The following is a 16308-nucleotide window of genomic DNA, read 5'->3' as shown; positions in this document are numbered from 1 at the left end:
TGGTTACTATTATCAGTCAAGGGGTGGGGGATGCCGCCGTTAAAACGATTTATTTATTTTATTGTTTAAAGGAGTTTTAGAAGCCTGTGTCGCCGTCCAGAGGACAAAATTGTAAAATGAAGAAAAACAAAAACCTCAGCAACAATGAGAGAGAGAGAGAGAGAGAGAGAGAGAGAGAGAGAGAGAGAGAGAGAGAGAGAGAGAGAGAGACTGTAGGTCTACAGAGAAAGAGAGAGAGACTTTGCAGGTCGACACAGAGAGACTGCAGGTCTACAAAGAGAGATAGAGAGAGAGACTGTGCAGGGCTACTGAGCTTCCATGTAATCACTGGTGGAAACCACATCTTAAAGAGGTGGCTCAAAATCTGAAACCACAAATATCCATTAGAGCAATATTATTTTGGCTGACAAACCAAAGAGGCTTTCAGGTAAGTGTTTAATCTTAATATTTATTATCTACAAAATCATACAAAACCTTAACAGTTAAAGAAGGAAGATGCACTGAAAAAGAAACATGACCGTTTTGCTACATATTCTGTAGAATTACAAAATAACAGATTGAATCTGCTGTCTCAGGGTATGCCCCAGCTTGGCGTTTGCTGGGCATTTAGTGCATGAGCTAGGTTTAATGAGTTGCTCGCGTTGAGGGGTGTTTGTTGCAGGACATAGTGCTAGTTGCAGGATCTCTGTACCAGCTCAACCGCGGTGGGTGAAGGATCCTCTGCTTCTTCCGTCGCACTATAGGCTTCATATTTATATAATCATGCCTTGTAAAGTCCTTTCTCCTTAGGCGGAACTGAAAACCAAGAGTAAACAGGACAAAACACTGCTATGTTTTGAATTTACCTTGTAAGTTGAGACTAGGTAACTATTATTGCACTGTGGACTACACTTGTATGATAAGCTTGATTTGTCAACCCTGATATCATATTTAAAAATCAGTTCTTTTTATTGTTTAATAGCATTTATATCTTTCAAGACAATGTTCTGAATATTCATGATGCACCAGTAAAATAAGGAAGATGTGATTTTTGCTGACGCAATGGCACCTTCTGATGTGGCAACAAACTGTGAAGGTATTTATCGATCTATCTATCTGTTGAACTATCTATTTCTCAATCTATCTATTGATCTATCTAGCTATGCAATTTAACATCATTGTCTGTGAAATTTATATAATTAAAATTTTTGCCTTTTGATTTACGGTAAAGAAATGTAACACTTACCCTAAGTGCTAAAGCAATATAAGTGGTTATCAAGCTATATATGGTAAGCACTCCAAGGCCCACCCACAAGGGAAGCTCATATTCCCGGACGTTGGGACGTTGCGGTTCTGTTAACAAAGTGTAAGTTTCAGTCAGAATATGGTAAAGAGCATTTCTTTGTGACATTGCTTTCTCGCAGTATCAATTTCAAAATTATTTAAAAGAACAACATAATAGTGTGAAAAATTAATCACTTAAAGCATACTTCACCGTCAACTATCACGATGGCCTGAGGTTTCTCCACCACTTTTACCATGGGAGGAGGGTAGGTCTTATCTGCCTCACAGGTGTACAGACCAGTCTGATCCATAGTCACATTGTTAAGGACAAAGCACGTCTTGTTCTCCATATTCATTCTTAGACTAATCTTTTCTTCAGTCATTTTTTGAGCATTCTCAGTTGACTTACTCGCGATGACAGTTGAGCCCTTGAACAATTTAAATGTCATCGCCTGTGCTCTGAAATTGGGACAGGGTACTATAACACTGCCATGAACTGTCACTCGTCGAACAATTTGGTCGCTGTCTAGAAAACAGAAGAAAACCAAAGTCAAGACATTTGCAAAGGCCTAACAGGTCATGTGCATTTGGTTCAGTTGCACCTGCTGAATGCCTCCTAGGAGAGTTTAATATTAATCCCTCTTACAGCTGTGGCCAGCCTCTCAGAAACATGTACAGATAACTATTTGAGATCGCATTCTTGTTAACTTTGTCCTATCCTTGTTTTCTACAACACTTTGCCCTTTACAAAAAGAAAGAAAATCTCTTTGGTGTTTGTCCTTATGCCTGTGTAGGAAATGCTCTCATATGAAATGAAACCTAAAAACCATTAGTTTCCTATTTTCCATAAAATCTCTCACCTCTTGATCCCACCTTTTATACAGTATCTGTATTCATGTTCAGTTAGACAACATGTAGCACAACATGTATTACTGTAAGATTTATGGTTTCAGTGGGCTACTGTAATAGTTAACATGAAGTTAGCATGGCACTCTTTCAGGAAATCGGCAATAAAATGCCCCCCCCCCCCCACTCGCCCTCTTCTTGTAAAGAAATGTAGTAATACAATATAGCAGCACATTTCCTCCCACACAGAACTGTTCTGAAACATGGTGTACATCTCTTTCGGTAACATTTATCCGCATTAGAATTGTGGTTATAGACTGCAAGTACAGGGGAGAAATGCCGTCACAGATCTAGAGTAAAAACCTCCAAGAAGAAAGCAAGGAAAGCCTGAATCATCAACTTGCAGAAACTCGCAGTGGTTTTCAAACTGAAAAACAGAGTAACCTTAAACGAACCTTCTTCTTCTTCTGAAATTTGGAAAAAAATAATTTTTTGGTTATGCCTACTTTATTGTTCAGGTTTGTAGATGTGTCTTGTACCTTTTTTTAATCACTCCATAGGTTCTTAACTCTGTTAAGTTATGGTACATGTATGGTACATGAGGAGCTCAATAGTAATATGAGAAGTAATGATTTTATTGTTAAAAAGCATCAACAAAAATGCTAAATACTTCTTTATAACATATAACAAATGAGAATTGCTTCTTTATAATGTTTATCTAAAGGTGCACTCGTTATAAACCTCCACCTCGGGTTACAGCTTAGAGTTGTGCGTGCCACGTTGTTCTAAAACACAAAGGTATGTTTAAGGTCAAATTTTCATCTTGCTCTTCTTCTGTATACAAAGTTACTTCTGGCACCTGTCTGGCAGCAGTGGCATGTTTATTTAAGAGGTCATTTCATGTTACATATGTTTATTTTCACATTGAAACATCCAAATGAAGAATTTCATATCATGTCTTTGGAGTAGTTGCAGGTCTTTTAAACTCACCTGTGTACTTACAGTGTTCCTCTGAGTGAGTCCTACCAAAGGCGAAGAGGAGCAGGAGGGTCGCAGGCACCCAGTAAGTTCCCATCTCCACTTATCCACAACTCTGAAAACCCGATGACTTGGAATTAGAACTTTTGCATCAAGTAACCACAACGTGCACCAGTGAATGCAAAAGTACTCCACTGTTAGACTTGCAGTCTTCCAAATGATAGTGCCAAACACTTGTGATCCTCAGTGCAGACCTTAGTGGACTACGTACATCATGCCGCCTGAGCGTATGAGTGTTAGCTGCTCCGGTAAAGTGAAAGAATGCACACGCGCACACACATGCATGAACATACAGACACAATGACAGCAAAGGCACATCCCCGTATGCTGCACAGGAAGTTTCCATTCTCTCCTTGTACCCTTTGATGCTCAGGCAATTTGCTTGTTAATACTCAAGGCTGCAGTGTTTCTGTGTTGTGCCTTTGAAGGGGGCTTATTTTCCTCCAGTCATCTGAATGGCAAGTAGTAAAGACACCACCCAGGTGATCCCTTGAGTGTTTAGGCGGTCGGCTCAGACCCAGACACAAATGACATAAAACCGTTTCACTTCCTCTTCAGTTTGTTACCATTTTTTAGTGGTGGTGGTGAAAAACATTTCTTTCAAAATCCACGCCATATCGGCAAAAGCCATATCGATTTTTTATGTACTACTTTTACAGTACCTTATATGCAGAGCAATGGGAGAAAGTCACAAAAACTAATTAGCAGTGTTGGACATGTGAATTTTACTAAGTCAGGCTTAGTGAGGAAGACACATTTTCTGAGTTGGTAAGCCATTGTGTGTGGCTGTGTGTGTGAGGTTTGGTGAGACTATGAAAAGGAGAGAGAAACATGAGTCATGTCTGTCATGAGAGACAGAGAGATAGACACACACACACACACACACACACACACACACAGACAGCAGCTGCGGGGACTGTGAGATAATAAGACTCCACATTTTTGATATTGCAGAAATGAGAACTGGTGGGCTATATTCCCATGGCTTGCCATTGCTCTTATTCAAAAGGGGAACAGCAGTTAATGTTTCACAGAAGAAAATGTAAATAAACCAGCCATGGCTGGGGGCTCAAGCTCCTCCCAGCTTGATTGTGTGGGAGGCCCTTTCAGCTGATGCTTCATTTCCACACGTTTCCTGTTTTTACAGTTAACATTCTAACCTACTTGCACTCTGCATGCCGGATGGCTTTTTTGGTGCACACCTCTGCACAGTCGAGTCCCCAATTTCAGTGGAGCTCTATATAAGTGACAGAGCAGTTGTTTATAGAGATATCCTCAGCTGTTGCTGCAAACAAAGCTGCTGAAAATAGTAAGAGGGCTTTGTGGTTTTTCTAAAATCAGTCGTGGTCTCTACTAATTAAAGATCTGGTTTCAGACCCTCAGGTGCTAAGGCACCCCCTCATTCAATTTCCTCTTTCAACCACACGTGTAATAGCTGCACGTGATTGCAGTTTGTTTTTTTTAATACAATTTGGTTTATAATACAATTTAAATCTGGTTTTAGAAACTAGAACTTCAGATTAATACTGCATGCTTTCACTACTGCATATGTAATCATCTTTGATTTATTTGGATTTTTCTGTATTTCCGTGACAACACCTGCTGTAACTATACAAATACACTATTCAAATAAATTTGAATTTGAATTTTATTCTATGAGAGCTATATATGTGTCGTATGGCCCTCAAGACCTTTTATTCTAAAAGTGAGGGCTTCATTCGTCACTCATGTCACTACACGCCTTTCTTATTAGATCCAGTGTACTTTCTGAGTAGTTACTGAACAATAAACTTAAACTTAACAACTAAATAATACATCTGTAATTTAAGGGTTAAATGCTATGTTTTATGCACTTAGTAAAATTTAAAACTAACAGGCATTCAAATAAAATAACAGAATGTCCATAAGCCTCTCTCATTTTAAGTTTTTCAGATTCTTCAGAAAGACTAAAGAAAAATAACATTCATTTACATTCCCAGACCTTGTTTTTTGTTCTTCAACTGTGAAACTGTTTTTAATTAACAGAACGCATGAGTGATTGTGTGTGATCAGTATCACCGTGCTTCAGAGTCATACAGTGACAGTGGGTCCTTTTCATATTTTTCACTTTAACTGGAAGAAGTATTACCTTTTATTACCCGTTATTTCCTTTGAATTACTAGAAAGGAATCAGTTATGGAAAAATAAACCAGATAAAGAATGATGTATATGCATCTGAAATGATAATATGAGAATATCTTTCCTTCTCTCTTTATATATTATTGCCACCTCAGCTTTATTTAGACTAGTCATATGCTTTCTCAACATCCTGTGCTAATTATGATAGGAAAATTATTGCTAGATAGGCATTTACATAGATACTTCTATTTTCCATCTGTTTCACAGTTTCTAAATGTTAAATTCCATCTCATTAACAGATTCACTTTTATATTTGAATGTTAAAAAAACATTTGTTTGTATGTATTTGTATGTATTTTACAAAATTTATGTTGAGAGAAAGTTTTCAGGTAGTTTCTTGATTTTAAATATTTACTTATTATGCTTGGTTCTAACTTCTAAAAACAAGCAAAACTGACAAACGTTATCAAATTCAATATAGCTAATTTGAAGTATATAAATGAGCATAAAGTCTACAAAGTAATAACTGTATTTCATTAATGTAGTTTACATGATGTAAACTTTCAATGAAAAGCACTTAGTGATTTGGGACCCAAGCTGAAAAGTGTTATATAAATGATAAAGGTTGTGGAGTTCCTCGCTAGGCAGGAGACTACAGAGGCACGAAGGTGAAGCATGAAGGTAAGGCGTGGTGAGGCACAGTGAGGCACAGTAAAGCACAATGGTGAGACAGAAGTACTGGTGCACAAACACCAATCTTTTTATGAATGTCAGCAAGACAAAAGAGACAACTGTGGACTTTAGATGGCCACAAGCATGCTGTGCATCAGCAGAATCACAGCGGAAAGTGCACAGCTTCAGATTCCTTGAAGTGCACATCATGAACAACCTCTGATGGGTCCTGAGAACTTCCTCCTTAGTGAAGAAAATTCCCCAGTGCCTCTACTTCCTACAGAGACCAAATAAGGCCGGTATCTGCACACCCATCTTCAACCGCTTCTATAGAAGTTAGCATAGACAGCATGCTAACTTACATCATCCATGTCTAGAATGAATCTGCCCCACCTCCCATAGGAAAGCGCAGAAGCAGTTGGTGAAGACATCCCGGAGCATTACTGGATCACATTCTCCTGGCACCCTCCTGACATTTATGCCAAGCAGTGTGTAAGGAAGGGCTGTAGCATCAGGAAGGAAGTGGAAGGACCTGTTGATGCCGTTTGGACAATGGCTGCAGTATCTCAGCCAGCTCCTCTAGACCTGTGAATAGTTTCTTTGTAATGGTAAGACTTCTGAACATGTCTGCCAAACATTCACTTACACACCCAAACTGAACTGCTACCTTTGCCCTGTTCACACATAATTTTACACTTGAGATTACACTTCTCTCACTTTCATCTGTAGTCACTATTTGCTCCTTTGATAACATTAAAGGTGGTAAGCCATATTTCCAGACATCAACATGCACTAAATAAAACATTTAAAACTGTAATCCACCCACTGTATTGCCCTCCTCCTACCAACTACATTAGAGTAGTAATGTGTGCAGCTTTTTGTGCTTATTTTATTGCATTTACTGTTGCACTATTGTCTGTATTCCTTTTTTTTTTTTTTTTTTTTTTTTTGGGTTGAGGTCTGCTACTGCCTCAGGTAAAATGCAGCATTTCCTTTCTCACGCAACACGCCTGTGGGTAAGAAGTAATGACAATGAAGTTGACTCTGACTGTTACTTTGAAATAAAGAAATAATGTAGTTAAAAATACATTTCAATGTGCTGATTCTTCTTCACAGCTAGGCACAAGACAAATCTAATAATTTTATAAAAGCCATTTCAAGCGCTTATAGCAGGATTTAAGACTACTGCACAAAAAAATCTAAGAGTTACCATTGTAAGATTCTTCCCAAGCATGGTTCCGTGAGGTCTTTACAGTTCTTCATTGTTCAACTCTATCTCCCCCTAGTGGACTCATTAAGCAAAACGCTCAAGGCAGCTGCTTACTAGATCTTTATTGAGACATTGTTTTATTGCATTTAGGTAAAGCATGTACGGCCAAACAGCGTTCTCAGTGAGAGTAGTGAAACACTAACAGTGAATGTACATTTAAAAATAGTTGCTAATAAGGTGTGTGAACATGAGTTTTCTCCCAATATACAGTTTTGTGTATTTTTCTCTGGTGTGTTCTATGTTATAATCTAAGTTTGCCGATTCTAAACGGACTGTTGTACCTTGTCCAACTAGGGCTGAGGCTTAGCCAGGTGAAAAATATTGGTATTTTTACTTTCCTTGTGATAAATGCACATTAGCCCTACAATATAAACAAATAAACTGCTGTAAATAAACTACTTGTTGGCAAGGGAGCTGATACAAATAATATCACATATTGGCAAGGGAGATATTACAGATAATATCACACAAAGGAATGGTCGCAGGTTGGGATCACCTCGAATCATCTGTTCCTATGGATCTTGCTCGCCGCCATTAGCCGTAATGACTATGTGAGGCTCAGTCGCACCTAAACTCTCGAAAGTACCAGGGTATGATGGCCAATCACAATGATCCACAGCACAGAAAAAAAATTCTTAGCTATCTTAGCTCTCTAATTTAAGCCTCTATGTAAACCTGTGATTTAATTTAAAAGAGGGCTGGTCATATGTACACACCTACAAATCTTTTTTTTTTTTTGGCCAAATATCTCTTGTTTTTACACTGGTCTTGCCAAGTACTAAAAGTATTGAATTTCTTGAGCAATTCATTATTCGTTTTATACTTCATCTCAAACTTTACATTTTGTTGACGTATAGCTCTTAATAACTGCGATGTCCAATTGCAAAGTTGTATTGGGTAAGTTCCTATTTCGTCCACTAGGTGGAGAATGAACCTTGGTTGGCTTTGAGAACATCAGAATGACGCACACATGTATATGCAGCGGTAAAGTCAAGATATCAAATGTTACATAAGTATGGATATGTTGATATATATATATATATATATATATATATATATATATATATATATATATATATATATATATATATATATATATATATATATATATATATATATACCATCAACATGTATAGCATCAACTTGTACCAATTTCTTTGCATTAAATTGCATAATTGAATTGATCTATAAGAGTAGTTTCATTCCTAATTATCACTGGTATCTACCATTTAACCATCAGTCATTCTGTTCATGTATTATTTGATTCAAGCTGAGTGTGGCTCTGCATTGATGTAAGTGGGTTTGGATAAGCACAGGCTGGCATTGATGAATGAGGAGGATCTGTCATCTCAACATGAAAATGAGATGTGTGTGTGTGTGTGTGTGTGTGTGTGTGTGTGTGTGTGTGTATGTGTGTGAGTGTGTGTGTAAGTGTGAGTGTACCAGGACACAATCAATAACAGGTTAACCAAGTAAATGAAGAGTCTTATGAAATTAGTTGGTAAATTGCTTTTGTTTGTTGTAGGTCCCTCATGTGTGTTTTTGGCATCTGGCACCTAATTTCTCAGATCCCCTTGGACATTTTGCCTGATAACATTTCATACCATTTTATAACATTTCAATGAGGGTTTATGAAGAACATTGTGCTGCATAACCATGTCAGCTTGTGCACTGTTTAGGAGCAGTTAAGTCATTGTTCTGGTGATCAGTAAAAGCATACTGGGTTGTTGCTTACTAAGGACACACAGACATTCACTCTCCATGTGATGAATGTATGCATGCATCATCATTTGATCTATGACATGATTTCTGGGAGCTAAGACCAAGTCGACGAGGTGATGAGAAAGCTAGTGGATGTAAAGCTGTCCTTCTTGGCTGGTGCACTTGTCAATATTTACAGCACTGAAATTATATTCCTGAAAAAGCAGAAACATCCCCATCAGTGATTTTCCAATGGTTACCAGGAGCCCTTATGCCTTATTGTGCTGTTTTATCTCATGTGAATACATCATTGGTAGAAGCTACTTCAGTGTAATACTCTTACTTAGCTACAACACAAAGATCTATTTGAACACATTTTAATTTTAATGAAGCATTAAAAAGAACCTACTAGACTACTAGTGGTAAAATGTTTTGGTACAGATAACATGCCACTCTGGTTTGGAAAAAAGGCCAGAAATGACATTTCTAGAACCATTTGCTGAGCTAGATGAATAATTAAAAGTGGCATCTGTTAGCTTTATCAGTTTGTGTTTGCGAAACACCTGCCCTTGTTTTGGTTCAGGGACACTGAGCACTTCAGTAGGAGATATGGTTGTGAAGGTTCTCTAGTCTTGGGTGGTAGTGAACATTAATGGCTTCACAAGGGTTACCCTAAAATAAAGACTTTGAGATTAAATAACCGGGGGGGTAAAAAACAAACAAACAAGAACAATACTTTTGCTTCTGAATTTTACCATATGAAGTTAAACCGCTATATAAACAATCGGGCAGATAAAGCATGGTGTGAGGACCATATGGAAGAAACCTGCAATATCCATTGCCTTTCATACTTAAGAGATGACACTGAAATATGGGGGCCATGAATTCAGCTTGTTCTTAAAAAGGATAATGGTGGCAGCTTATGTGATCTGTTTAATGGCTCTCAGGCAATGCCGGTACATTTTTTTTCCTCTTAACCGAAGCGCTGGGTTATTCCAAGAAACCACAGATGCTTCTCAAAGTCTATGTGGAGGACTGGTGAACAAACCCACACTTATGATCAAGTACTTCCAAGCAGTGCAGTTCATCCCTTTATTTGGAAGACACATGTTCCGTTGTGCCAGTGTGATTAAAAAGATTCTATGTCTAACATTCTATAATGATTTCTCTGCAATGTCACAGTTTTACTCAAAGCATAAGTGTTAATGTAATTTCACTAGGGACCATGTTTGGACAGAAGTAGTTAACTATTTTTACTGAAATAGTGTATTTTACACTTAAAGTTTACATCTGAAAAAAATGAAACCTATATGATTCTTCTCAAGGTATATATATTTCTTTTTACAATAAATAATAAATTTACTAAAATGTATACTTTCAATAAGCACTGGGTACATGTAAGTCTATATATCATAAGGAAAAAAGTATTACAAGGCATATTGTAATATTTAGTTTAATGGAGATGAGGTGTGTGTGTGTGTGTGTGTGTGTGTGTGTGTGTGTGTGTGTGATATGAAAGAGAGAGAGAGTGAGAGCGAATGTGTGAGTGATATAGATGCAAACCTGATATACACTTTAATTTCTAGCAATTCCCTCTGCTCCTCATGGTGTGCAAACATGCACACTGGATCTAGAATGATTTGATTCTCTTATTGGTTCCAGAATGCAAGCACTTTGTAACTGAACTCCGTTCTGTAGCGGTTCAAATATGTGACCTTCTACAGATCCCAAAATAACAGTTTAATATCAAATAAGGCCTTGTGTGTGTGAGGTGGATCCATCCCTGAAGGTATGTCTCATTCTGAAATGAATCTCTAATGCATTTTTGTAGGAATAAATAAGTGTTGTGATTTCAGTGGTCACAGAAACACTGATTAATTTCTTTATAGTTATATACTTTATATAATGTATTTCTACAAAGCTCTATGTGACAGAGAATTTTTAGTGACTTTACATGCATAGTATACAATATATAGTCACTAGAAATGTACACTTACTCCTGTACATAGATTAAATATGTGTATGTTGTGTATGTATGTGTGTATATGCTGGGGCAGTGGTAGCCTGGTGGATTTTTGGGATACCGATTGTGGGTTTGAATCCTGGCTCTGTTGTGCAGCCATTGATGGGCCCTCAAGCAATGCCTTTAACCCCCTTGGCTCCAGGGGTGCTGTATAATGGCTGACCCTGTGCTCTGACCCCAGCTTGCAATGAAGGTTGTATATGCAAAGAGAGGCATTTCATTTTACTTTGTATATGACCAAATAAAGGAATTCCTTCTGGCATAGATCTTTAAACATCAAAAAATCTGCTATTTTAAATTGCTTTTTAGAGACATAGTTAATTAACATATCAAAAGACAATGGTTCATTTCTATGAAGAGGAATAAATGTAGCCCAGAAAATGACACTGGTGTATTTGCTGCAGTAGTAACTGTCAAAAGTCAGAGGGCCATAGTTCTCTGGATGGACGCGCGTGCACACACACACACACACACACACACACACACACACACACACACACACACAAGAAAGCCCACAGAAAACTGAATATAGCATGGTCTTATAGAGTTTCATTGATCTATGATTTAGACCTTTCATTATATATATAAATGTGTGTGTGTGTGTGTGTGTGTGTGTGTGTGTGTGTGTGTGTGTGTGTGTGTGTGTGTTTAATGTTTGTATGTATGGTGTCATTGGCACAGTTTAAGTAAATAGTAGTAGTGGTGCATTACAACTGGACAGTTCTGGACAGTTAATTATGATCTTCAGCTTGTGCTTCAGTAGGATGTCCCATGTTGGATTCCCTTCTACAGTGTTCACGTGTATCCATCAGACTTTAAAGAGAATTTGGCGTGTGACCTTAGTATTGTAGGGATTAAGTCAACACAAGGGGCTTTGCTATGAAGATGGAGAACACTACAACTTAAACTTGGGTCTTCACTGCCCCACTTGGTTGGAAGAAAATGTAGAAATAGAAAGGTTCGGGGTCCCTGGTCGCTGGGCCTGCAGCTGCAGTGGGGCTACAGCTCCACACTTCACAGTAACCATGGAACTGTACATGCACTGCTTTACTCAGGGCTGTGGTACTGTGTATTATTATAGGAGGAGTTCAAAATTATGTGTCCTTGTCCCCTTAGCAGGGTGTAGTGAGAAGACAAAGAGGGGTTTAATATGTGGACAAGGTACATAAGGGCTATAGCTTTTGTTCTGAATTTACACAAACACACACACACACACACACACACACACACACACACATACACACACAAAAGGGAACTAAAATACTTAACCATGGCCATAGAACAATCTGAAACAGCTATTGTCTGCTATGCCCTTTCTTAACAAATCTGAACAGACAGCCTTCTTGGATCTCGTTATCATCCATGCCAGGGCTCTCGGACAAGAGCAAGCTTTTGATATGATGTCAAAGGTCATGGGTAACTATAGAAGCATGTCCAAGCCTGGTTAAGGGTCATTTAGCCAACCCTCAGGGTCACTGGACAGCATGTCTGCATTAGGACCATGCCACCACCCCCTTTTACACCTTTTGATTGGTTCAGCCCTTTCTCCCTTCTCCTTCTTCCTATTTCCTCTGTCTGCTTCTATTGCTATATAAAGCCCTGCTATGGAAACTCTGTTCAGTTAAGGAGTTTGGTGTGTATGCGTCGACAGTACGTTGCACCTGTTAAAATGTCACCCTGTTCTCTTTGCTTTTGAGCTGCAGCTAATCAGTTTCACTTCTGGGAGTGTCCCTTTCTCTTTCCTTCACTTCAGTGCTGTGTCACGACCGTTCCAGTGCAGCATGCACAGGCAGTGAGCAGACGTAGAGCACCACACCACCCAACACACAAGCAGAAGAGGCACCCAGCCAGTGAGGAAAAAACTTGCCTGGGACTCCCGCCCTCCCTCACACACACACACACACACACACACACACACACACACACACACACACACACACACACACACACACACACAAATACATAAGCTTGACGCAATAACAACACTACAGAAAAAAACAGCACCAGCAGAGATCCAGTATGAATATAAACCCACTGGCTTGGCACAGCCTTACAATAAAGATGTTTCCTTTTCCTTTTGATCGGCTTTTTGCTTAATTACAAAGAAAATGTGACTGCAATTGTTTCCTATGAAGCAGCATGAGTTGTTTTTTTTAGTCCTGCCAACACATTGTTTAATTACAAGCCACTGCAGAAAGAAACCTTATATTATATATGGAAGAAAGAAAATTGGCTTTCTAGAACTGTTTGACATCTGGCTAGTGCTCCCAACATATGGCCCTCATGCAGAAAACCATCGGGGAAGAAAAAAATGATGAAACTCCATTTAAGGTTCCTAAAATTCCTTTCAATGGCTGTCAGGGTTCCAAACTCCATTTATCTAACACTTGGTTTCTCTGATGCTTTAGTTGTTGAGGGGTTCTGCGTCAGCTGTCTGTCAGGCTACAAGTGGAACTGGAGCTTTTACTGGTTACTATAATGGCTGAGCCCAATTTTTCTAGCTAACAGAATTGAAACCTCCCCTGGCTCCTGTCACAAACACCAGCTGGGTTATACTGCTGTTGCTCACCAATGAAACGGTTCCTGGAGCTGAAAGTCAAATAGTTGAAAGGAAATAGCCGATGTTTCAAACAATGTCTTATTTAAGGACTTGTTCATGGTTCATGCCCTTGTCTTTCTGTCACTGGTAGCTGCTTTCACTTTAAATATTACCACACTGTGATTAAAATCCTAAACTCCTTACATTCCTCATGTCAAAACAGAAATGTGCCTAACAGACTTATTGTGGTTTGTCTGACTGGCATGTGTTAGTGGCTCTGTATATTACAGTGTCCTACTACAGGCAGTTCTTTTCAACCCCAACACTGTTATGCACCAGGGTGAAAGGTCAGCAGCTGTCATGGTTGCTCAGGTGACATTCCTGTATGAGAGTCACTGTGATTCTCAAGATAGAATTTGAACCAAAAGGCCAGTCTATGAAAAAGCTACTCTTTGTAAGAGCTTACTTCATCCACATTAAGTAACATAACAAACTGCAAACTGTGAGTATGAAAAGGTTTGTATGATATAACTATATATGAAAATGTCACAATCCAACACATACACAAAAATGAATATACTGCACCTGACATTTAATTGTAATCAGATGCCATTAATTTGTAAAACAAGTCTCAGTTGATCAGGATTCTGAGATTACAGAGGGTGGCACATCGGAATTAGCTGACTGAGTCCTGTCCTGAGCATGCCATGCTGGTCAAGGAGTCCTGACAGAGTCCTGATAGAGAGGCACAACCTCTTCCTGAGAATAGCTGAGGAGTAGAGGATGTGAGTTATGATGGCGATCAGGGAGAGGTGGTGGGCAATGCACTTTCACCGCTGACCCCTGATCCTATCAGACCCCACAGAAAGAGAGTGAGACAGACAGACAGACAGAGAGAGCAAGAGATGGAGAGAGAGAGAGAGAGAGAGAGAGAGAGAGAGAGAGAGACTATAGTGAAAGAATAACAGACAAAGATATGCAGTTGTTACATTGTTTTAGAGAGATAGAAGAGAGAGAAAGAGTGCTTGTGTGTGTTCTTTTAATCTACAAAATATTCCTGGAATTATATTCTGATGTTATGTGTCTTTTTGTGTGTTTTTTTAATAGAATTTTTAACAAACTACAAAAGCCAAAAGATGTTTCAATGTGGTTTTTGAGGCTATGGTTCAGGTTGGATTTAAACTAAGTTATCACGGTAGTTAGCCACAGGGATACATGGGAGGCCTCCATAGAACCAGTCACACATGCATCTGTATATGTTTTTGTGTGTTTAGTGAATACAGTATTAATTTGTGCCCAGCTGGACTGCAGGTGGTTATTCAACACTAAGAACATTGTTCAGTGTGAACAGCCACTGCTGCTAGTTTTAATCGCAGGAATTGTCCTGTGAAACAGGCAAAAGGAAACCAAGCCTCGTCCGATTAGGAGCCCTGACTGCATCACGCATAACTGAACACTGATACTCAACGACTTCTGCAAGTCTGTAGCTATGCTTGACCCTCACTCCATGGGTCACCAATCTTTTTGTCCAAAAGAGCAGAATTGGTATAATCTGAAGGAGGGATTTCAACACTCATAATCCTTTACAAATCCTAGTCAGTGATAGCCAGATTAACCAAAAAAAAAAAAAAATCCTTAGTGGAAACTCATGGAGGAATAATGTGCTTCTAATATGTAGTTCTGGTTATAGTTATAATATATACCCATACCAAGATTGAGATGTATTGTATTTACTAGCATAGACAGAGAATCTTTGGTTACTCATTAATCATTAGCCTAACCTGACTGTATAGTTTCCTCAAAATGAAGCATAATGGGAAAAGATACGCACACGCACACACACACACACACACACACACACACAAAACAAGTCATTTATACAAGGAGTCTAAACTCTGACTTGTTTACATATCAATAGTACTGGCTCTGAATGCATCCAGTCAGCTCCATTATGGGATCACATCTCAGCTTTCAGAGCCTGGTGAAGAAGAGGGCAAGACAAAGAGAACTTTACACGAAGAAATCTCCCAAATACATTCCTCTAATCCCTCGAATCAGAGAGAGAGAGAGAGTGAGAGAGAGAGAGAGACATTTTCTCTCATACATAAAATATTAAATTAAATTTCATCAATCTTTTGCAATATTACAGATTTTTTAAAATTCAATAATGAAAAGATTAATGATACTGTGGTGTTTAAAAACATGTCTCCCATGCTAAAATGTCTCCCTTCATAGTTTTCTAATCCAGTGTATTGTATGGGTGTATTGTGATATAAATCAGTTAAATAATATTTGATGCAGGTTGAGCCAGCCCTCTTGACCTTGGTTAAATCATTCTACCACTGGGATGTGGTGTATATAGGGATCTGGCGGTATGACCATAAACTAAAACCGACAGTTATTGATCAGGGTCTTTCCCATGGTCTGGTGGTGCCTACGAAGATGTGTAAGGTTACTGCTTCGAGAGCAGCATGCAGAACTCTGGTGGTCGACGATTTAATTCGACATTGGCATGGGGGTAGTCCACGGGGTCATAGGTCAAACATTGCCATGCCAAAGGTCTCCGGTGACCCCCATAAATTGATTGCACACACATCGGAGAGTTTCTTCTCACCACGTTAACTTCAGATTTAGCCATGTCTAGCTTTGCCTTGAACTCACTTTCTCTTAAACACGCTAGGATGGGTAACAGCCATGTGAATCAAACACTGAACTGGAAAAGACGCATGAGCTCCTTTGATGGTACAATCCATTACTATGATGCTTCACCAAATACATGAGGAGCAGTCCTGTGTTAAGAAGGGAATGAATGAATGTGGAGTGGCCCTGTGTTAGGAG

The 16308-nt window shown here is 38.9% G+C and overlaps 1 protein-coding gene across 6 annotated transcripts; it reads right to left on the bottom strand.

The window, feature by feature from the left end:
* Window positions 1-428: 428 nt before the first annotated feature.
* Window positions 429-4716, bottom strand: si:dkey-1h24.6 (T-cell-specific surface glycoprotein CD28). 6 transcript variants are annotated; one of them, XM_081700689.1, is made up of 5 exons: window positions 3342-4716; window positions 3112-3202; window positions 1475-1789; window positions 1226-1332; window positions 429-795 (listed from the first exon to the last, which is right to left on the bottom strand). In XM_081700689.1, the coding sequence occupies exons 2-5, from the start codon at window positions 3182-3184 to the stop codon at window positions 625-627; spliced, it is 666 nt and encodes a 221-aa protein (XP_081556815.1). In that variant the 5' UTR covers window positions 3185-3202; window positions 3342-4716; the 3' UTR covers window positions 429-624. The 6 variants fall into 6 exon arrangements, with proteins under 6 accessions (XP_081556815.1, XP_026867608.1, XP_026867609.1 ...); XM_027011807.2 differs by having other exon boundaries at window positions 3100-3202; window positions 3283-4710; XM_027011808.2 differs by having other exon boundaries at window positions 3100-3202; window positions 3342-4710.
* Between the last annotated feature and the right edge of the window lie 11592 nt (window positions 4717-16308).

This window comes from Electrophorus electricus, chromosome 18, assembly GCF_041902795.1.
Source record: "Electrophorus electricus isolate QZ-2024a chromosome 18, ASM4190279v1, whole genome shotgun sequence".
Lineage (NCBI taxonomy): Eukaryota > Metazoa > Chordata > Actinopteri > Gymnotiformes > Gymnotidae > Electrophorus > Electrophorus electricus.
This window is presented reverse-complemented; position numbering and strand designations above follow the sequence as displayed.

Bases quoted from the DNA above. Each gene is read 5' to 3' on its own strand.
- si:dkey-1h24.6 (XM_027011807.2), bottom strand. From the start codon at position 3,184: ATGGGAACTTACTGGGTGCCTGCGACCCTCCTGCTCCTCTTCGCCTTT. The intron at 1,790-3,099 runs GTGAGTTTAAAA...TCTGTTTTCTAG, and splicing joins GGAACACTGTAAGTACACAG to ACAGCGACCAAATTGTTCGA. The intron at 796-1,225 runs GTAAGTGTTACA...CTTGGTTTTCAG, and splicing joins ATATTGCTTTAGCACTTAGG to TTCCGCCTAAGGAGAAAGGA.